General features: G+C 40.8%; 1 protein-coding gene across 9 annotated transcripts in view; it reads right to left on the bottom strand.

The window, feature by feature from the left end:
• Positions 1–22,468, bottom strand: part of KLHL29 (kelch like family member 29) — a 392,255-nt gene that overhangs the window by 133,480 nt on the left and 236,307 nt on the right. For 6 of the 9 annotated variants that reach the window (XM_064650633.1, XM_064650632.1, XM_064650631.1 and 3 more), the window contains 3 exons: positions 13,726–13,839; positions 6,255–6,396; positions 4,963–5,508 (listed from right to left, as the gene is read on the bottom strand). In XM_064650633.1, coding sequence (XP_064506703.1) covers positions 4,963–5,508; positions 6,255–6,396; positions 13,726–13,839 — 802 coding nt within the window. Of the gene's footprint in view, positions 1–4,962; positions 5,509–6,254; positions 6,397–13,725; positions 13,840–14,747; positions 14,775–22,468 lie in introns of those variants that run through there. The other 3 variants (XM_064650638.1, XM_064650636.1, XM_064650639.1) reach the window with 2 other exon arrangements.

The following is a 22,468-nucleotide window of genomic DNA, read 5'->3' as shown; positions in this document are numbered from 1 at the left end:
GGTACAAGACAGAGAACTGAAAATAGGCTTTCTAGAGCCTTCATCACTGAACATCCCTTAATTAAGGTTACTAGAATTCAAAATGCTAGGTTGCATTTTGAATTTAAACACTCCCTACCCTGCAGCATTCATGTCTAGAACTAGGTACACTCACAGAATTGCAGGTCAAGCTGAAACTCCTTTGAAAATTCAGCCTTTTGTGAAGAAAAAGTTGATAGTTATTGACAAAATGTTGTACTCTGCCTTGTTACTATTCATGATTAAGGAAAGTAAATATTGTCTGAGGTCTAATGAGAATTCCAATGCAATAAAGTCAAGTGTGAAAGGTGCAATCAATAAGTGATGATGCAACAGTATTCGTTTGTAGTTTTGTTATTGTTTAGTTCATGCTATTTGCTGATGCTTGAAAATGAAGTGTTAAGAAATTAGTGCTACAAGGATTAACATTCAGATTTTATTTCTGATATTGTTATGTTTCTACAGTCATTACACTCTGAACACTAATTAGCATCTGCTTTCTCTTCCCACCAGTTAAGGACTGCAAACCAAAGAACTTCAGAACAAAAATACTATGGAAACAAACATCAGTAGTATCCATGAACATCCAAAAATTAAAACCCATGATGTCCATGGTTAATTTTGCACTGCAGGAGTAAGTACTGCAATGAAGTATGTATGAAGTACTGTGTGATGAGGTATTGTATTTTCCTCCTTTTTTTGTGTTAGCAACTATGCTTCAAAGTATATCAAGTTTACAAAGATAGTATCTTTCCAAATGTGTAACAATCTCAGAGCCCAAGCCCAGGCATGTTTATGCCCTACATATGTCAGGACCATCCACCAAGAATTCAGTTTTGGATTTGCAACAAGTCTTGAATATAAGGAAGCCTACTGCCCTACAAAACAGTTAAGGACTAAATCTCAGTTACTCACTTATTTCTGCGAGGAAACCAATATCTTCTAGTCCCTCATCTGAATGATTAATTCCTGTCTATCTGGGTTCAGCTGGATTGGCAGGCACATAGACATTGGTCTCTGTCACTGTGCCATGGCATGGGACACTGGCAACTTGTGTCAGAAACTGAAGGGATGAGTTTCTCTCTTCCCTGCAGGCATGTTGTGCAACCGACAATTTGCGCTGGCACATCATGTAGCCTGAAGATATTGAAATTATACTTGAATATTATTTGCAACTCTGTATTTTCTGAAGAAGTAATGTAAAAATCTGACTGTGAGAACTTCAGTAGATCTTCACTGAATAGGTTCACAATTAACATCATCATGGTTCTGAATATTATGCTTTATTAATTCCCCTGGCACTTTAGCTTATAGAGCAAGACTTAGGACATGGATAAAAAACAAGGGCTAATTCTATTCTAAAATATTAATTTACATGTCTGTGTTAAGGTGTCATGGCTTTTGAAGTCAGCTAGGAGTATTTGGCATAAATCCTATCCACAGGGAAATTACAAGTCAAACCAGATGCCTCCCAAACCTCCTGTTGACTGTGTATGGTAAAAGACCCCATGCATTTCATGAGGCAGCTCTACAGTTATTCATACATTGCTAAAAGCAATAATTACTTTGGAACTTTATTTATGTCTCTCATAATGTGACAATGCTATAAATTCAGTAAGTAAATGGATTATGTAACTAAAGTTAACATTCATATTTAACAAGAATATAACCCATCCAGACCAAGAAGATCTCTAATCTAGGCAAAAGTTTTCTTACAAGTAGCTTCAATGGAATTAGGTAGAAATTAGCTGTAACACTGTAAGGAGAATGACTTATCTGTTTTATATCATGGTTCTGGTTATCAAAGGGTATTTTTTGAAGAGCCATGGACATGACTCAGTCATGGAAGTGAGATCTCTTGACCTATTGCAAATGAGACAGCACAATAGCAGTGCCTTTAACTTTTGGTAACTTATTTGTTTACTTCTGTTTAGAAACAGCTGAGTAAGAAACCTAGTTCTGCACGAACAGAGTATACAATGGCCCAAACATGTACACAGCCAAATGAGAGATAATTATGAGAAATAAAATATGTTGTTTCAAATCAGCTCCCTAACAAAGTCTAAAAATATAAGAAACCCTATCATATTAACCACTGAAAACTGCTCTATCACTTGAAGGATAGTTGGGTAATTATTCAAACCTGAATAAGACTGGATTGTCAAGTGAAATAATAATTTAGAGTATTTCATGATAATGAGATAGATCTCAAGGCCATTAGCAGTGGCTCTTATATGGCCAAGGTTCTCCGAGAGAGAGAGAGAATATTTAAGTGAAACTTGTAGGAACTAGTTTGAACTTGTATATTTGAACAGCTTAGTACTCTCTCCTAGTTTCCATTCATTCCTGGAGAGAAAGGTGTCTATCATGTAAAGACTGTGAAATCAGCCAGGCTCTCGAGACTGAAATCCCTGAGGGCAAAAATTAAAACATAAAATAATTAGAAAATTGAGCCACACTGAAACCCATAGAGTTTATATTAGGAATCTTTTTCTAATAAGATTTTAAGGTCTGGTTCAGCACCCAGTTGTTTCCTCTTTCCTGATTCTTTCTCTCTTATTCAAAAACAACCAAATCTTCTCTGACTTCAGGTTTGTCAAGAAGAATTACAGCTTTAGATGTAAGGGCTTTTAAGATTAGAAACAGAAGAAGGAATTACTTTTTCTCTATAAAATCGGTCCTGCTTATGAGACATTTGTATGTGCACGTTTCATTATCTTACGTTTGTTTGCTTTTAACCACTACAGGAATAACTCAATAGCTGATGGTCAGACAGAAGCCAGCTAATCCCTGAAAAAACAGTTTCTAGCCTGCAGTTTATAAGGTACAGTAAGGCAAATGTGTCAAGAGTTGCCGCGGATTAGAAATACTGCTTGTTTTAATATTCTCCTTATGATCCTCCTCCTCAGTACAGAGGTTTCCAAACACAGGACCAGACCCAGGTCTGGCATGCCAGGCATACTCCAATGAGGAACATTCCTCTGCACCTTAATGAACACCTCCTGGGCCAACTGGTCTCTGGGGTGCTTGGACTAGAGTAGACTAGACTAGGGTTTACAGGAGGTTAAGCAAAAATGCTGACTAAGAATTTGTAAATCAAATATTAAAAGACCGATTAAATATTTTACGATCTTTTTACTTAGGCTCTGATTTGAAGTTTACTTCATCTGCCAGCCAGAGATCTGCTGAAGGTTAATTGATGGAGGAAGAGTAAATAACAACTGATGCTGCTGGCCCTAAGTATGCGAGGCATTTAGGAGTATTCCCAACCTCAAGTGTGCAGTCACTGACGTGCTCATTTGTCTCACTAGGTTAGTGTCACTAGGGCTCAGATATGTGATCAAATTACCGCCGTGAAAGTGGTTTAAGCTTATGTGTTTTCCCTTGTATTGTATATTTGCACATGTCTCCAATGACACCAAGTAATCCTTTAAATTGCGTTAATTTGATCAGGCATCCAAGTAACCAGTGCAGCAAATTGGAATAGGTGGCTATGGAAAGTAGAGATGATGCCTTGTAGAAGACAAATAGCTTGTATGGAGGAGAGAGACATCCAACAGAACCACTACTGTTCAGTCTACCGAGATTAGGGTATAAATCTCTACTCTTTCTCCTTCTGCAAAATCAAGGCTTTTTAACTTATAAACATGACCTGACAAATTGCTTTAGTAGATTTTGGTTTTTTCTCTTTGTTTTTTTAAAGTGAAAGAACTAACTAAACTCTTATAAAACAGCTGCTGGTCAATTTTTGGCTACCTGACTGGGCTGGTGCCACTTAAAATCCATCCAGAACTCAAAGAAAAATTCAGAATCTCACCATCCAGCAAGAGCCCTCATCATATCTGGGGTTTGGAGCTGAAAATTTAAAAGCAATCAGAATATTTAGTTTTAGAAAAGGATGGCTGAGCTCGTGTCTGAGCTCCATTTCAAGAGAAGTTTGGTAAGAATTTGCACATACCAAAGTTCAATTTATGTAACGAGCAGGAAGAGTTATTGGACTAATCATTTTTAATAGAGATTCCTCGTCCTTAATACCGAGCTACACAACAGAACTTAATAGCTTGTGGCAAATACATAATTTACACATGGATTGTGTCTGAATACAAATGTATACATAAAATATCACAGACTTAATGAAGGTGCGGGTTTTTTACAAAATCAATTTAATTGATTTTGCTGATAGGTCCACATTTATATTTTCGTAAGCTGCATTTTGCTTTACCTGCACATGTGGCCTAGTCGTGATTTGCAAGGGAGGAAGGGAAAACTCTGAAAATGCAATTAGAAACTCAGCACACAGAGCGCAGGGAGTTTTGAAGTGTCTGGAGTAAGACACTCGGAAATAACACTCCACCGTGACCCAGCGGTGGGGCTCATTTACAAACTACTCATCGGAAAAGGTCAACCTCCCAGAACGCTCATGACTATTCAGGGTGTTTTGCAGCATTTGAGCCCAGTGAAGCTGGTAATGAAGTTTTCTTTCCCCTTAATGCTGAATGTGTTTGTGCTGTTCAGCTGCAGTCAGTGGGTTACTTGTGTTTGGCTTGGGCTCCTACCAGAGCACGGAGAAGACAAGGGCTGAAGAAGGTGGCCAGTGTTGTGGCTGATGCACAACTGCAGCCAGGGGGACAGAGGTCAGATGGAAGGGTGTGTGTTTCAAAGGGAGTGGCATGGGATGATGGCTGCTTTACCCTTGGGAGCACTGGCTTATCCAATAGCCCTGAAAGCTGCTTTTCACTACAAAAGACACCCACAGCTCATCCTCCCTCTTGTTAATATGATGCTTTTTGTCATCAGTAACTCACAAAAGCTCTGCATTTTAGAAAAGTGTGGAGACAGTCGCTAGGGCAGGGCTGGCAGGCCCAAAGAGCAGCAGGGATGCTGAGGCTCTGCCGCTGCCCACCCCCACTGCATGCTCTGTGGGGCCAAGCTGGCCCGCCTTACCTTTGGGATGCCAGGGGTCCGTGAACTCGTACTTCCCCACGCCGATTGTCCGCAGCATCTGCACCCCGTTGGTGTTGTCCGGGCCGCCCGCCGCCGCGCTGGGGGGCAGCGGGGCGGCTGCCTGCCCATTGGTGGCGGGTGCGGTGCTGGGCAGGGCGGCCGAGGGCAGGGCTGGCGGTGGTGGCGGCAGCATGGGGCAGGCCAGGTGGCCATTGCCCACTGCTCCGGGGCCCGGGTGGGCCACCGGGCCCACGCCGCTCATGGAGGACATGCTGAGGGGCTGGCTGTTGGTGTACAAGGGCTGGCTCTGGAGGTTGACCACCATGTTGCTGAGGGGCTGGGAGGGCTGAGGCTGGAGCTGGTAGTGGGCTGGCATCAGCGGGAGCTGGGGGGTGACGTGCGGAGGGAGGGAGGGCGTGACACCGATGACGGGGGCCTGGACGTTGGCGGCAGGGCTGAAGGTGGGCGGCTGTGTCATCCCGTAGGAGTGCGTGATCAGGGCAGGCTGGCTGCCCGCTGCCACTGTGGTGACCCAGGGAGCTGCACCTGCGGCATGAAGGAAGGTCAGCAATGGTGGTGGGCTTAGCATGGGGCAGAAGACAAATAAACACTCCTGGCCTTCCCCTCCCACACCTGTGCCCGCCACCGAATCACGCCGACGCGCTCCCCTGCACGACACCTGAAGCAGTTCAGGGTCTGGAGCTGTTCCCAAGCAGTAAGTGCATAAAATTGCTGCAGCGATGTGAGCGCAATTGTTAAAATACTCGTCAGTTGACATGCAGCATGTTTGTGGTTTTATGTATTTTGCACTTTATGCAGCTTAAGCGCACACTTCCAAGAAAATTAACCTCTTTTCCCGCTGCGCTTTCACGGCTCCCTGACAAACACTCTGTGTGTATAATAATGGTGCTCCAGCCACTACAAAGACATTGTAATTAGGCGTCTGGCATAGTAGCACAATGTATGATATGTGTCTGGAAGCTGGAAATCATTTCAGGTAGTTCTGGACATAAAAGAGGTCTTAAAGTATTACAGAGTGCCTTTTCCTCTAGTGAAGGCAGAGAAGGAAAAATAAAAACCACTCTAATGAACTTGCAGCATCTTAATACATTCATATTAGCCCCAGCACAGAAGAAACTTGAAGGATCTTTACAATGAGAGAAAACCCCTTCTAAAGAATAAAGAAAGGGCTCACAATGAAGTCTAATTTACAGAGGTAAATGGAGATAGTGCATTGAATTTGCTTCTAACGATTTTCCCTGGTAGAATTACAAATAAGATTAGAAACTTACCTGGGTTTTCATTCTCCCTCATCTGTTTAGATGGAGGTTCATCAGTGTCCCAGGGCGTGGACTGATTGATGGGTGTCTGTCCCCACCTGACGCTCGTTGCAAGTCCTTGAGGCTGATTTTCAGTCTTGGAAATGCAAGGTGTCTACCAGAGAGAAAGAAAAATACAGAATAAAAATGTTTTGACTGCTGGGATTAATTACAGTTCCTCAAAGCTAGTCGTTTGCTGTCCAAGAGGATATCCTAAGATCTTTAAATAACACTAATTTGGGGGCTGGACGAGATGATGTCCAGAGGTCCCTTCCAACCCTAAAAATTATGTGATTCTCCTCCAGGCTTGCATGACACATCCATATGGAAACACAAAATATTTGACAAAAATACTTCTGGATATTTAATAGATCTACCTTAAAAAAAAAAAAAAAGAATCCTCAACAAACTAGTATTTTCAGAAATAAGTTGCTTCATTCGCGATGTAAATAAACCCCCTCAGTGACAACCCAGATATGGTAATATCCATTCAGTTACAGCTATATAAAATGGGAAAATCCTCTGTTTGCTCAATGTCTTCCGAAAAGAGTGAGTTTTGTTTAGCAGGAGACAGAACAAGAGAGACTTATTCACAACTGTAGGACAAATTACTGTAGGACAAACTACTGTAGAACAGTAAGGAGAAGTATTAGTATTTACTGTCTTTCAACCCTTAAAATTGAATGCCAATTAAAAAAAAAAAGCAGCATAACATTATTGGCTGCTAAAGTGGGTATGTTGGCAGGTCTTCAGAGAGGTTAAAATAACTGTAAAGTCTGGGAAGGATTGGGGCTGAATAATCATCAAAGGGGATATGATCTGAAAGAGATCTCTTGATGAAGTAACTATCACGTGGATTTAAATGCTACACAAGCCCCCCTGCTGCAGTTTTAGAGGATCTTCCCAAACAACCATTCCTTTGCTGAGAAAAGGCCTGTCAAAAACAAGGGTGCTCCAACAGGTCTCATTTATTTATGTCTGCAGTGTATTTCACTGCTGGAAGATTAAAAGTTTTTTTGTTTTGTTTTGTTTTTACTGGTGTCAGAACCTCTAAACCAAGCAAAAGGAACCAGCTGCCTGTTGCTGAATGAGTATTGAGGACTGAAGCCATAAAGAACAGGAGACCAGTCTGAGCGATTGCTTGTTTGCCTTACATCTGGGAAGTAATTTAACTCAGAGATGAGGGCACAGCAGCTCCATAAATGCCCTGGGTCACACAGTACCAATGAAATCTCTGTCAACACCAGCAGCCTTTTCCCCCATCACGGGTACCTCAATCACCCCATGAAAGGAAGTCATTAAGCAGACCCATTCATGCCCTCTGCAAATACAGGCACACCTTTCCCAAGCCCATCGGTCATTCCTCCTGTCTTTAAATCCTCTGGAGGTGCCTGCTTCCTCCTGCCCTCCCCTTCCTTTTTCCCACACTAGCACCTGGGATCCAATGCTCCCTCCTTCATCCATGAGCCCCCGACATCTCCTGACACCCACACCATTTCCCACCCGAGCTTTAACCTCCATGGGCTCCGGGAGTCAGGAGTTTTGGGTGCAAACCTTGATGGAGGTCAGGATTCTTGCTGTGCTGATCTCTTTGCTCCAAGAAGCCACAATAGGGATTTTTACCCCCCTAGAAATGCTATTCTTTGTAAAATGTAGATGCTCGCAGGGAAACATGATTCTTTTTTCCTATGGAATCTTGAAGTTAGATTGTCGTTTTTCAAAGCACATCAATTTATTCTTTTCCATAGTTTGGGGGTTCTGTTTTGGTTTTTTTTGGTTGCCCTTTTTTGGAGGGGGTGAGGGTTTTGAGGGTGGGTTTTTTGTGTTTGTGTGTCTGTGTGTTTTTCCTTTTTTTAATTTAATTTCTCCAGATTTTCTTTCTATTCTACTGGCACCAAGAACAATGATATCCTGGTTTTAGATTCACAATTCCTTCTGTCCCCACTATTTCAACTACTTCTGTAACTTTTGCAATTGAAATAAAAAGAAAAGACATAAAGAGAGGACATGCAGACAGCGAAGAGCTTTAAGAGCTCTGCTCTATTCATGGCGAAGAAAGGGCAGGAGGGGAAGAAATAAATCTCAGTTTTGAAATGCTTTCTATTTATAAATTGTCCTGAGAAAATGGTTAATCTGAATACCTTTAGCTTTTACATTGTACAAGGTCTTTGACACAGGAGGATATAACGCTGCTGGTGGTTTACCAGTTCATGTTAGCAGTATCCCTTTGGATCCAGCTAAACTGTTTAACAGCAGCCAAACCACTCTGCAGTAGAAAAAGAAAGAAGAAAAAAAAAAGGCACCACCAGCAGTCTCTGCCTATATATCAGCTAAAATACTTCCTCCTGAAACACTAATATTTATCCTAAAGTAAAGCCTTAAAAACTGTAAATGCAATATAGAGAACTGGGCATTTTTAGGAACAGAGAGGAGGATTCACGATTCAAATCATGCCTGGTGTGTTCCACATGTGGCATCTGTGTGTTGCATTTCTTTGTTGTATGAAATGAGTCTTATGAGTGGGTTTGAAATACACACTTGTCATTTTTGAGTGGCATTGTCGAGACATGCAGCATCTTGTTTAACTTTGTTACATCCCTAACCTCCTTTAAAACATTGTCAATCTAAAATAAGAAAAAAATTATCCTTGTACCTTGAGTAATACAGAACCCCACACATGCTACAATTTTAAAAGAACCCATATGCTCTGTACAGAATGGGTAAGAAAGGGAGTATGTGACACAGCTCCCCTAAATCCTACAAAAATCCAGTTGCCTATTTTGAAACTTGCTTTCCAAAAAAACTAGAGCACCAGATCAGACACAAGTGAAACTGGTGAAGTTTGCAGCCAAATTCAGATCTAAACTTCATACTTTGAGCATTAATAAAGAGGAATGAGGACTGCAGGTTTGCTGTCAATAAATGAGCTAAATGCTATTTTTTTCCAAATTTTGTTTCATTAAACATGCTCAGAAACCCTGCTTCTTAGACACTCAGTGAATTTTTAATGCCCAAATCCAGCACGTTGCTTTCAAACTGCACTCCTGAGCTTGTATTTATTTGATCAGAAAGTGGTAGAGACCAGTCGGTATGAAATCACAACACACGTTCATGAAACACAGACAGTAATGGTGGCGGAAACAGAAAAAACGCTTACTGAACTTCCTTTTTTAATATATACATACTTGTGGTCTCTGATCTAATTTCTGCGTTATTTTTATTAATACATGAAGGGTTACATTACAAGTGTTACATGTCTCTGATCCGATTGCAGCAATTACCCATTTGCGTCTCTGGAAAGCAAAATTATTTCCAACATTATCAAACAAAGGAACTTTCTGTCCATGCGCTCAGGCACATGACAGCCCTCTATTTGATGCTTTTAATGTACAACACAAATGACCAAAAAATGGCCTGTATTATGCTAGTTGTGCAGGGGGAAGAGCTGTGTTCCATTAGTGATCCACAGACTTCACAGAAACTAATTGTACTGTGTTACACTTTTATCTTTAGCTTTCATGTCAGATGCTTGTTTGAATTAAACATGGAACACATGAAAAAAGGAAATGCATTACAAAATCTACTGGGTATACATCTTAAAATACTGCCAAATGTCTATTTACATGAAAAGACCAGAAGGTTTCTAAAAGGTCTATTGAAACCTGGCTAGTCAACAGCAGCACTGGCTAGTTAATTGCCTGAAATTCCTGGCAGACTACAAAGACTACTAAACCAATCATCAGCATCTTTGTAGTAGCCCTAAAATGTTCAATTTGTGCTCTTTGTCATGGATAGAGTACTCTGAAACCAAATCTGAGGATTTTTTTCTTTCTTTATTTTGAAATCACCATTAAGAACCAATAAAATGTTCAGCTGAAGCCTGCATTTCACCACCTGCCACACTTTGAACTCCAGCAGGGAGCAGTCTCCCAGTTTTAAGGAAACTAACCACAATACAGATGTACAGGCAGAAGAGAGCAAGATGGAACGATTTTGGAATTACATGAGACCAACACAGACAAGTTGCCAGACTGTCAATTTTTTGTAGCTCAGTCATAAACCATGGCCCATAGGCAACAGTAATTGGTGTACAGCTGGTCCACTGAACCTTATTATATTAAAACATTAAAAATCTTCAGATTCATGGGGCTTTTCAAAATATCCACAAGAAGGTTCATGAGTTCACAGCCATCAGTGGGGTGCTCAAGATTGGGAATTATTGATTCAGTTCATACTGCATCAGCTTACACGTTTACTATTAGGTGTCGCATAGGCATAGCTATAACTAAGTCAGACTTTAAGTCCAAAGTTTTACAAATCTTTGATGAAATAAGACCTAAACTTTCAGTAAGACCTTTTTTACATCCATGGAAACATAAGACCTATTGTACTACTACTACTACTACTACCAGCATCAATGAGTATGTTAGTGGAATTAAAAAAACCCAACACAACAACCACAAAAATCCAACAACAAAAATTCCAACACAATCTTCCCCAGGCTCAACACCACCAAACACTTCCTAGGAGGTCCTTATAAACACATTTCAGCAATTTCCCCAAAGCTTGTGGAACTGCTGACAAACATCCTGTCATGGCTCAGAGTGCTAAGGCCTGTTCAAACAGTTTCATGAGCAAAAAAGAACTAATCTGGAAAGAGAGATCCTATTTGTGGTTCCCAGCAATCAAAATTATTTTACTAAGGCCTTCATTTAAAGTGATGGATAAGAAGGAGTCATTCTCTGTTCCAATTATCCAAAAGAGATTGGGAATGGCAGCTTAATACCAAGATAATGTATCCAATATGCAACCCAGTCTATTCTCTCTCCCCATTGAAACTAAAAAGGCTAAGACACACGCATACATAGAGCAAAACATTCCCTCCAAGGGATTCAGATTTTATGGTCTGTCATGGCTAAAAGCACCTTCAATTTAATGAGGGAATTCCTTTTAAAGCTGTTTTCTATTCCTCTCTCTAACTGGCAATGACTGGTGGCCCTGGCTGGGTTTTAAGTCTGCATGTGTCTGATGCTCTAAAAAGTTTAGTGGTCTCTGCACTGAAGAGTTTATGGTCTAATTTGTAGTTCGTACTGCTAAATATTGCATGAAACAGGTATTATTTGTGTGGACAAGGTATGCATGTAAAAACTGAACCACACCAGGATAGATCTTCATCTGGAGTAAATTCCTATACTGCGCTGGACAGGACCCCAAGCATAATTCTGAGTTTAGTCCATAGCCAGAGAATCTCTTAAGGATGGAAGCAGAGCTTTTAAAGATGCAGTGATGACAGCAATATCTCCCTAGCACTGGCTGTTGGCCTGGGCTACAGAAATGAAACTGTTGTTCTAAGAGATGGATGTACTGTAATGTATTAAAAACCTAAGAGATATGGACAGGCCGGTGTACAAGAGGAAGAGAACGAACAGTCCTGCAGTAAAATCTCATTCAAGAACTTGCTCATGGGTGGAGAGAAGAACTCATCTACCTTACAGTTCCCATCACCAGGCAATTCTGCGATGACACAGCGTTGTTTTTCTCTTTCCAAAACTAATGTGGGAGCAGCAAGAAAGAGAATAATACAGTTAACTCACAGGAAAAATGTTATTACCCTGAATAAAAGACAAAAGTAGTCTTAGTCCCCTCTTGAGTAGAGAGAATAATTCAATACTTAAACAACTTGAACGCCATCCAGCGACGAGCCACCAACCAGTGTGAGCTCTGGAGCACTAAGGCACAGCCTTCAGAGACATGGCTTAGCAGCAGGGTACAGTCTGCTTCCATTCCTGCTTTTCAGAGGATTTAAGAACAGTGCCCAACTTGAGGTTAATGACACAGGCTTAGAGAAACCCATGAGCACCGTGGGGCGCATATCCATGTGATGGATGCCCTTGATCTCTTAACCAAACTATGGTAGTTTGGTACAGGATGCAAAGCAGGTAAAGGTCTGAGTCGTGTTCAGGTCAAGAACTCCTCTAATTTCAATTTGTTCTCTGAAAATCCACAAAGAAATAGAGTGACACAGTGGGCATCGATGCATATGAACTTGGAACGCTGATCATGCCATTAACACGTGAATAACCAGTGGCTTTTGCAAGACTCATTAATCAAGGACCAAAGAAATTTGTGGGTACAACAAATCGCATGCATACCTTTTCCATCGCATGCAATTTGACTATGAGCCTTTATTCCATAAATATTACAGCTTAAGTGAGCCTTCTTTGAGCTCTTCTGGCCAGGCAGTCTGGTTGCACGGTGGTGATCTCCCCTTGAGCTGAGAGACCTTTAACCAATGGCAGATCTGACAGGATGCTAAATTAATACTAAGGAAACATTACTAATTCATGTAGCTACTCAATTATTATAAACTTAGTACAGGTAATTACATTAGACATAAACACTTGCCCAAGTCTGAGATAAGATTGGACCTAGCTGCACCAAGGCTCTGTAAGGAGTTTAGAAAGCAAGCGGGTCCACTCTGAACCTCATAACTCAGCGAGAGGCTCTTCCTTACTCTTTGTATTTCTTTCATTAGATTTAGACTTTTGTCCAAGTCTGAGGCTCAGACTGGACCTGGCTGCACCTAAGCTCCACCAGCAGTTTAGAAAGCAAGGGAATCCGCTCAGAACTTCATGACTCACTGGGAGGGTCTTCCTTATGCTTCCGCACCTCTAGTCTCTGTGCAAAACATTCTAACTTGACTCTAACTTAATTTTCATTTGTATGTTTCTTCCATGCAGTAATTAATAAAGTGAGCCTCACCATCAACCTTTTTGAACCTTTGTAAGCCACTGTTAAATTTTGTTAAATTCCAATGAACTTACTCAACTACCTCAACAAAATATATTGCTGCCTCTATCTTTGGAGAGAGCTGCATTCCACTCATTTGTGGGAGTCCCATACAGGCACAGCACCTGATCCTGGCTCCATGCATAGCAGAGCTTCTCACCACCCAGTTTGTGAGCCATTAATAAGGCAGATATATGAGCATGTCCAGATTCTTCCCCTGTGGTGGAAGAATCAACCCCAACTTTCCTGGACTGAGCCTTGGCTACCTTCAAAAATCAGACAGCCCAAATTCCTGAGTTTTGACAATGCAATGGAAGATAACTCCATACTGGGAATGGATCAACTGCTGCTGTATCATTAACCCTTTCTAAGGCTCACCATCCACATTAGCTGCAGGTTTGGGAAGGCAAGAGAAGTAATGAGATTATGGAAAAGAAGGGAGAGGGATGGGATAGAAAAAGTTGTGAACTGACCACAGGTGGTATTTATTTCTGTCTGGTGGCTGCATAGCCCAGTACAACCACCGCTCTCACACCAGTGATACAGTCATCAGCTAGGAATGAATGCAGGACCATGGAATGACAAGAAGTGCTTCACAAATGCTACTTTGCATTCTGTCTTGGCAAATTTCACCAGCAGAGGCTCAGGTACTCACCCAGCTGCCTTCGTTTCTCAGCGAGAACATCAGGGAACGGAGCTGAGGTATCGAACCAAGGTCCCGGCTGCGACACTTGCTGCTCCAGGACACCAGGGACATCAGCGCACGACACTGGGTTCGAGCACAGAAGCCCCACTTTAGCCTGAGCAGAACCTCCTCTGCTAACACGGTCTGCATGCAGATCAACCCCAAATCAGAGCAAAGCTACGAATGCAAAATCATCTCACAACGGAGGAGAAAACGCGCGACATCCGGAACAACGCGCGGCTCGTGCTACAGAGAACATGCACTGCACAACGCGAGAGGGCTCTGAGAGATCCTGCAGGCATCCCATGGTGAAGGCAGATAAATCCAGTTCATCATAAGTGCTTTTTGTCAGAGGGCTTAAGGAAATACGGGCAATAATGGAATAAGTGCTTGTCAGACCAGAATCCCAAGGGTGCACAAAGGATGTTGCCCCTGTGTACTGGCAAAGCTACTGAAGAACAACCTAAAGGCAGGCTTCTTGAAAACTAAACATTTATCTTGAATGCAAATGCTGGCCATGGCTAGGTTCAGAAGTCGCTCCATATGGCATTTTCATGCCAAATTTTCCATGGAATTCTAGTAATTATCCAAACAGGACTCTGAATTTCATTCTGGATCAGGGCCTAAAGCATCAGAAATAAAGACAGGAATACTTATGAAGTAAAAGGCTCCAATCTCAGTATTAAGTTACTGCTATAAAAGTTCCTTTTTTTTGTACTGGATGCCGACATTTTACATTCAAGCCCTCTGAACTCAGTGTTTCAATTGTAGTACACACTCCGTGGCAGGAAAGTGCATGTTCTCTGCCTACACAGCAGGCACATAAAAAGAAAGAAAAAAAAAAGGAAAACCAATATAAGCCTGTGAGTGTTGAACAGTGCTGTGTGATATTACTGATTTATTAACTTGGCTTGATCAATAAGGCTATCATCAAGGGCACATTTAGTTTGCACATAAATTTCACTTTCTAACAAGCACTTTTGTGTGCTCACTTTGGTTTCCATAATCTGATCCAGGTCTCAGGAAGCTTTCTTTAAGGTAGAACAGAGAATTCTTTTTCTAAAAAAAGGATCAAAGTATACTCGGTCAACTCAAACAAAAGGACAGTCAGTACTGTAGAAACAGCATGCTTACCTTTCACGGTAAAAAGAAAAATAAGCCTACAGGTTCAGATTTATCACTGCCTTAAGTTCATCAACATCAATTGAGCTATTAAACTGTGGCTGAATTTGGCTCACAGCAATTTAAAAATTTCAACTTTCTTTGAGCGTCTTCCATCAGCAACATGCTAATTTAATGCATAATTTAAACTCGGCTGTCCTTTAATTCAGCGTTTGTAAATAATTAAAAAAGAACTAAAAATCTTTTTGCATTTATATAGCTGGCCCCCTCCCCCTTTTTCTACTGCAAAACAAAGATGACTTTTCAATCAAGAATTTATTTATTCTTTATATCTGAAAGTAAAAACCATAGAAAAAACTAGGAGAAACTGATTTACAAGATAAAACAATTAGCTCCGGGATATGTACATTAAGACTGACTAATTTCACATCATATTTTAAGGAATGGAGGAGGAATCCCAGACATATTAGACTTTATTCAAATTCTACTGAAACGTTCAATTAAGAGCATCTTATGAAGGTAAGTTATGCAGTCACTAAAATTAAGATGTGAAAAACAGCATTAAAGTGCTACTTGTCTGAGAGACTATGCACTTTAATAATCCATCCCTTTTCCTACACACAAGATAACATCTAAAATCTGGCTATTCCTGTAATTACTCTGGTCTTTTTAAAATTTTTGGTTGTGTAGGAGAAATACAAATGTATTCAACAGTAAAAAATACTACATTCTCTTTTAAACCAAAATCACATATCTCAATGATTCCTATTAAAACCTTTTTTTTTTCTCTGCAGACAGATGAAAATGCCTTTTAAAACTCAAACAAGACTGTGCAAAAACAGCTCAAACCTATCCATCTCCCAGTTGGTTCTTAAAAAAAGGTAAACATTCCCCAAGCTGTTCTGACCAGACGCGACTGGCAGATCCTTTTTGAGAATGAGGTCTCAAGATGCAACCCTGCTTCCATTCAGATTCAGAGCTTTAATAACACAAGAAGTTCAGTGCAGGAGCAGGCAGTGGGGCAGTAATTTAATTTGATTTACAATAGAGTGCTAATATATGGTTTTTTCTGGAAACACAGTCACCATTTTCTCCAGTTTCTCTGCTCTATATGTTTTACATCAAATCATTCCTGCTCATTTTATTTCCGTATCTCCATGCTACCAGTAGGAAGCTGCCCAGTTCTCCTGTTTTCCTTGGACTAGCATGACTGCTTCAGATGCCTCAACCACCACCCTTCTAAAAGATTTATGGCAAACACATCGCATCCCAAGCTATAAATCTACCAAATGGCTATTAGACATACTTTGCTGTCCACAGCCACACGATTTAAAGTAAAACCGATAATGGTACATCTAGGGCTACCGTTTCTAGTAGGTTTGTCAAAATTGTGCTACCTTGCCACACATTTTTCCCAGGCACCTCACTCTCATTTTTGGGGTGTGAATCAGGTGATCCTTCAGTATTACTCTGTTTGTGGCAACTTGTGATAATTTTTATTCTTTTAATATTAAATTCTTTTAGGCATCCAGTTTGAGTCATTGGACTCATTAAGAAGAGGAAAACCATCAAGGATGGAGAGTTTGGCCAAAGACTTCTGTGCTTTTGAAAATCCCCTGTTATGTATCTTTTAAAGAAAATTCATGCTGCGAAAAGCATAATACCGCCTACTCTCTTTGCTCACGGGAAGTTAACACAAAGTAAACCACCTCTAAAAATATTATCTCCCACTCAAGAAACTTCAGGGTGACAGGGAGAGACAGAGGGGTTATTGTGAGCCCTAAATAATGCAGGTTGGTTCTGCAAGCCATGAAGGGAAGGATAAGCTAAAATTAAATGACCTTTGGTAGGGATACCTCACCTACATCAGCAAGTCTGTTATCTGATCTTCCTAATTCTCCTCCTCTGCTGTTGCAGGTCATGGTCCATCAGAAGCTGCTATTTCTGCTGGGATGGGTGCAACTCAGACAGTGCCCTCATAACCCCCCAGGAAGAACTGCCAGGGAGGCCAGCTCAGGGTCATCACAGGTAAAACCCCTTAAGAGGCAGCATGTCCCCTGCTGAACTTGCTGTGGCTTTCAGGAGAGGCAAAGGGAGTTCTAGCTGTCCTTTGTGCAACCATTGCCTCAGTCAAACTGAGCTGTAATAAAGCTTCAATTAGCACACAAATCTATAAATATCTAACACTGCAGATCAAAGTGGCCAACTTTGGTCACAAATGTTGATCAGAGTGAGAGAAGAATCAAAATGGGACCATGCACCTACTCTGAAAAAAAAAAAAAGGAATGCTTTCCACTCAACAGGTGGAGATCAAAATAATCTTTATTGTGAATCCAAAATCTCCTTTCTCATGCATAGCACAGTTTTTGGAGTGACTGTTAGCTTCAGACAAGCACTGACTGTACACCAGACTATCCAGATCTTATTAGAACAAAGCACAGAGCCTTATCTTGTTTTTTACATTTATTGATGACTCTGTGCTAAATTTAAACACAGATCACATGTTGATTCTCTTAAAAAATCACTGAATTAGTAAGAAAGTTGAGCCATTAGGCAAGATCTTCCACCAAACATGCATGTTTCAGAAAAAGCCACAGAGTTTGTGAGATTAAGATGTTTTGAAAGGAGATATAAAGTTGGACTAGATGATCGTTGTAGGTCCTTTCCCATTGAACAACTTCCATTTTATTCCTATCCTATCCTATCCTATCCTATCCTATCCTATCCTATCCTATCCTATCCTATCCTATCCTATCCTATCCTATCCTATCCTATCCTATCATCTATCCTATCCTATCCTAATTCTATTCTATATAAAATAAGCAGATGTATATATATGCATATATATCTCCCCTCCTAGTACTGAAATGTGGATGCTATTAAAATAGTCCTCTCTGCTTTTTTTTTTAAAAACGTCCAAACTTGTACTAGGAAAGAAAAACAAGAGGTAAAAGCTAACAGAGTAGCTGAGGACCCGCTTTTCTAATGCTGCATTTGATTAATTACATGATTTGTTTTCAATGACTGGTTCAATCAATCCTGATAAAATTAACAAAGACAATGATCAGAAATACCAGACTAAAACGCAATACAAATTATTTGGTTCCAGGGGATCCAATCAAAGGAAACAGGATTAAATTAAGCAGTGATAGGATTAAGGAGAAGTTGCTGTATAAAGTCAGAAATGTATTAGTACTTCGGGCCATTTGCTGTGCCTGTAGGTTGCCATTTCCAGATCTTCCTAGAGTTCTCAATACACTTTAAACAAAATTGAGTTTCTTAGGTATCACAGAGGTAATGTGGAAATAATTATAGTAATAATCATAATGATAATGATGATTATAATGTTACTATTATTTCACAGTACCACAGTATGTGGGGCTCTGCTGCAGGAGGCACCCTCTAAAGGAAAAATACACCCCCATACACCCTCCTCCCCCAGCAGTCTGTACCTCAAGGAGTTTACAGTCCATGTGCACTACACAGAGATCAAAAGGTGACAGAATATCAGGACACAATCAAAAAGACAGAAAAACCTATTTAATTCTACAACGCTAGTGAAGCACAAAGATGAAAAAGCTACTGTTCGACAAGGACTGTTAATGAAACTTGCCAGTGATACAGCTGAAAATGTAGTTCTTACCTAAAAATCAAAGTAAATACAAGTAGCACAGGAGAAGTACTTCTATTTGCTGTGTACTAAGCTAAACCTCAAGCAGCTGACAAGGTCCTAAGCACTGAACAGAGATTTACCTTCAAATGCCTTGGACTCATGCTGGTTCACCTGGACCCATTAGTGACCAGCTGCAAAGGGACTTTGTGTCCGATGTGAGGCAAAAGAAATGTCTGGGGACATCAGAAGCCAGATCATTTGGGAGTAATTCAGAAAACATAAATGCTGAGTTAGAGTGAAACCAAACTCAATTCCTGCCCCTTTCTTCCACTAAGAGAATCGTTTAAAAGATAAATGAAGGATGTGGAGAGGTAGTCCCTAAGGACTTTTAATAAAGCTACTTTAGAATGCTGGCACGCTGTGCTGCTTACAAATCCTGGCCCCATATGCTACATGGGCTGAGGAAGGACAGTGGACTGGATGTGCTGCTCACATGGCAGCACAAGACAGAGGAAACCTACACTGCCATTGATCACACTGTGCGTGCTAGGGGCTAAAGCAGAGAGAGGGTTTTCCCAGCTTTCAAATAAAGTAAGAAAAGGAGTGTGATGTAATCTGAACAAAAGGCAAGGCACATGTGAGCAGATCAGATCCAAATCAACAGTCCCACCCATCTTTGTCTCTTACAGAAGCATTCAGGATCTGTATGGGAAGACTCCTTCCCTATCACTTGGTACAGTACCACTTCCATTTCTAGGTATGCACAGTTTAGTAGCTGCCAGCTGCCCATCCTGTCATCTGACAGGATTTAGTCACTTGTGATCACCCCAGGACATTCCATGCATGCAGGGAACAGATCAAGCTAAGTATTTCGGCAACTGAAAGCTGACCTCTGGAGTGTGGGCTGGTCTTTGTCCTAAAGGAAACCAATGGAGATACGAGACTAATTTCTGCTGGTCAGCAGGGTCAGCGTTCACCCACAGTATCTGGTTTGTATGGCTATGGCCGTGTGTCCTATCCTTGCAGTTCACCATTTGCACCAGGTATTGATGCTGAAGGACTGTCCTTGCAAGACTGAAAATTTGATGAGCTGCTTTACTTACTGAGCTTGAGAAACTATTTAGAGAAACATCCATCTCTCCCTTCCCACAACTTAAAGACTTAATATTTTATCTTTGTTTTCAGCTACGACAGTGAATAAATTTTAAAGCATCAGCTCTTCTCAGGCAAAAGACATTTGGCATTATGATTAAGAATACATTATTTCATCTCTTCTGTCCCCTTAAACAGTTTCTTATTTGTATGTGCGGGTTTTTTCTCATGCTCTGCCTTGCTATATTTTTTTTTCAATCTCATTGCAATTTTTTTCGTAAGTATTCTCAGTTTCATTTTCTTACTTTATTTTCCCCATGTCTCTATCTCTCTCCTCACCCTTTCTATCACGCTCTCTCCTAAGTGAAAAGAAAACCCAATTATACTCCTGTTAGAACTGAACTTTCAAATCCATCATGTGCTAGTGGGCTCAAAATTAGGCAAATAAATTCCCTCAACCCTACAAATTAAATTGAGTCTTTGCATATGTTCTTTTAAGAGCACAAAGATGTCAAGTATTCACCCAGCTGTCACAAAATATGATGAGCAGGCACTTTGAATTCATATAGATTTTCTAAATCGTCTGTCAGATTTAACAGAAATGCTAATGGATCCAAAAGTAAATTCTAATCTATCCTAAGTATCTGGTTATTATTTGTATTGCAGCAGGACTTGGAATTGCTAGTTGAGAATCAGGGCACAATCTCAATGCATGTCACATACAAAGATCATTTGGATGATGTGCAGGTATTATTTTGGACTTTCTCAATTTTTATCTCATTATTTTAACCAACACCCTCCTCATAGGTATACTCAAGCTAATTTAAGAACAAAAGTACCATCAGCTTGTAAACATCATTACCTAATGTGTAAGCTATTGAAACCCAGGTCTTACATTTGGTAAAGGCAGAAACTGTCTCCCAAGTGAAGATTTTGAAGGGAAAAAAGCCATCAAGAAGGTCAGACTTTGCCCATGTTTCATTTTGGTCAAAGCTCACTATAGAAGGGGAGCAGACAGCCTCAGCATATGGATGGGAACTTGCATGGAGCTGCCAATGCCAGCAGGTTGGACATTCCACAGTGCATCTGTACCTGGCCTGTGTGGGCCAGCACGTCCCAAACATGTAGGACTCACCACCCTGGCACTGAATACCTGTGCAGGACCTATTCAGTGGTCAACCTGACACACTCAGGGAACCTGCGATGGCATGAACACATCCTGGGGAGTTGTTCTCTACGTTCTACCCTGGCTGCTTGTCTAAGAACCTATTAGGGCACCACATAAGGCAGGAGGGCGGCACATCCTGGCTGTCAGTGATAATCCACCGCCAAAATCAATATGGTTGGCAAGCTTGCTTCACGGATATTAATGATCACAGAGCACATTTCCCAAGAATGTGTTGTCAGTCCCATTGTCCAATTTCAACTCCAGTAATTACATTTCTGCCTGCCTAATATTCCCCTGTCGCTTTGAGGAGATGCGGGAGCCCTCTCATCCAGTCCCACGTTGCTTCAAGGCATCACGGCCACGTTCAGCACCAAGCTGGACACATGGACACAGCTTTCCCTGTTTATATTTTACACAGCAGTTACTACCTTAACAGTTTTGTGATTCTCAAATGGGTGAAAAGTGTAAGATACTGTTGTTGCTGTTATTTAAAAAATGATTTATTTCCTTCTGGAACTAGTCATCTTGAGACATCTTTTAATTTCCTTCTCTTTCATGGGTAGATTTGTACATTTAAAATATTTACCAAAGGTTGTGCTAGGTAGGTGTCAGTTTTGCTTTCTTTTTTATTTCACTAATAAAAGTAAAATATCTATAAAATGTGACTGTCTACAGCTTTTCAATACCCAGCTTCAGGGAGTTCAAGCCCTTTCAGATCTAGCCAGGAGAGCTAACTCCACTGGCAAACTAAAAATCTGCCTTTCTCAGTGGAATAAAACTCCTGTTTACAGCTGTATAGGGCATAAATAGGAGGTTTTAAACTTGTGACATTTCCATGTCTGGAAAAGCTGTCACTCGCCCAGCACAGCATCTTACCTCGAGCTGTAAGCCCAGGGACATCAGTAGCATTAGCTCAGCTGTAAGATTACCAGAGGGAAAGAATGGTGTAGCTAAAACACTTCAAAAGCCTCCGAAAAGTCTTTCCTATATTCAGAAAACAGAAGTTTCCTCAATGGGAAGGGACCTGTATTTCCAGCTGTATGTGGCTGCAATCTTGCTTTTCAAAAATTTCTTGGTAGTGCTCAACTGACCAACTCCTGCCCATGGGAATCCTTCTTGGGAAAGATCTCTGAATGCACAAAGTGAGGGAAAGCACTGGGGTTTAACATTTTTAAATATTAAAGGCTAGACAATTGTTGGAGGCTGCTCTAAGCCAGAAACTGGTCAGATCAATCCTGTAAATATGGTTTTGTGGGCAAAGGAAGATGTGTTGCATACAAGTAATCATCAGTCGCCTTTGTCTGCATTCCCTGCACTCCTCCCCCTTCCCAAAGGGACTATTTGGAGTGTTTAAACAACTGCAATTTTAAATTGACACCCTTAAGCATATTTTGCATTAAAATGTAAAAAGAATGCCAAACAAAACAAGCCCAGCAAAAAATAGGAACCAGAAAAGTATGCATATGAGAAAGACTAATAAAGTGTGAGCGCATGAATGTATTCTGGAGCATTTGCATGTGTCAGAGAGAGTAGAAAGGAGGTGAGCAGATGATGAGAAAACAAGAGATGAGACACAAAGTGACAGAAAAAAAGCACCAGTTCAGGAAAAAAGAAGCAGAGAGGAAAAAGACTGTTGTGCAGATAAGCAAAGCCTCTGTGTACAACATGGGGGGAATTTTTAGAACACTGAGCTTTTATCTACTAACATCAATAGGGTT

The sequence above is a fragment of the Pseudopipra pipra genome, chromosome 3 (assembly GCF_036250125.1).
Source record: "Pseudopipra pipra isolate bDixPip1 chromosome 3, bDixPip1.hap1, whole genome shotgun sequence".
NCBI classification, from domain to species: Eukaryota; Metazoa; Chordata; class Aves; order Passeriformes; family Pipridae; genus Pseudopipra; species Pseudopipra pipra.
The sequence above is the reverse complement of the archived record's forward strand: the minus strand, read 5'-3'. Positions and strand labels throughout refer to the sequence as shown.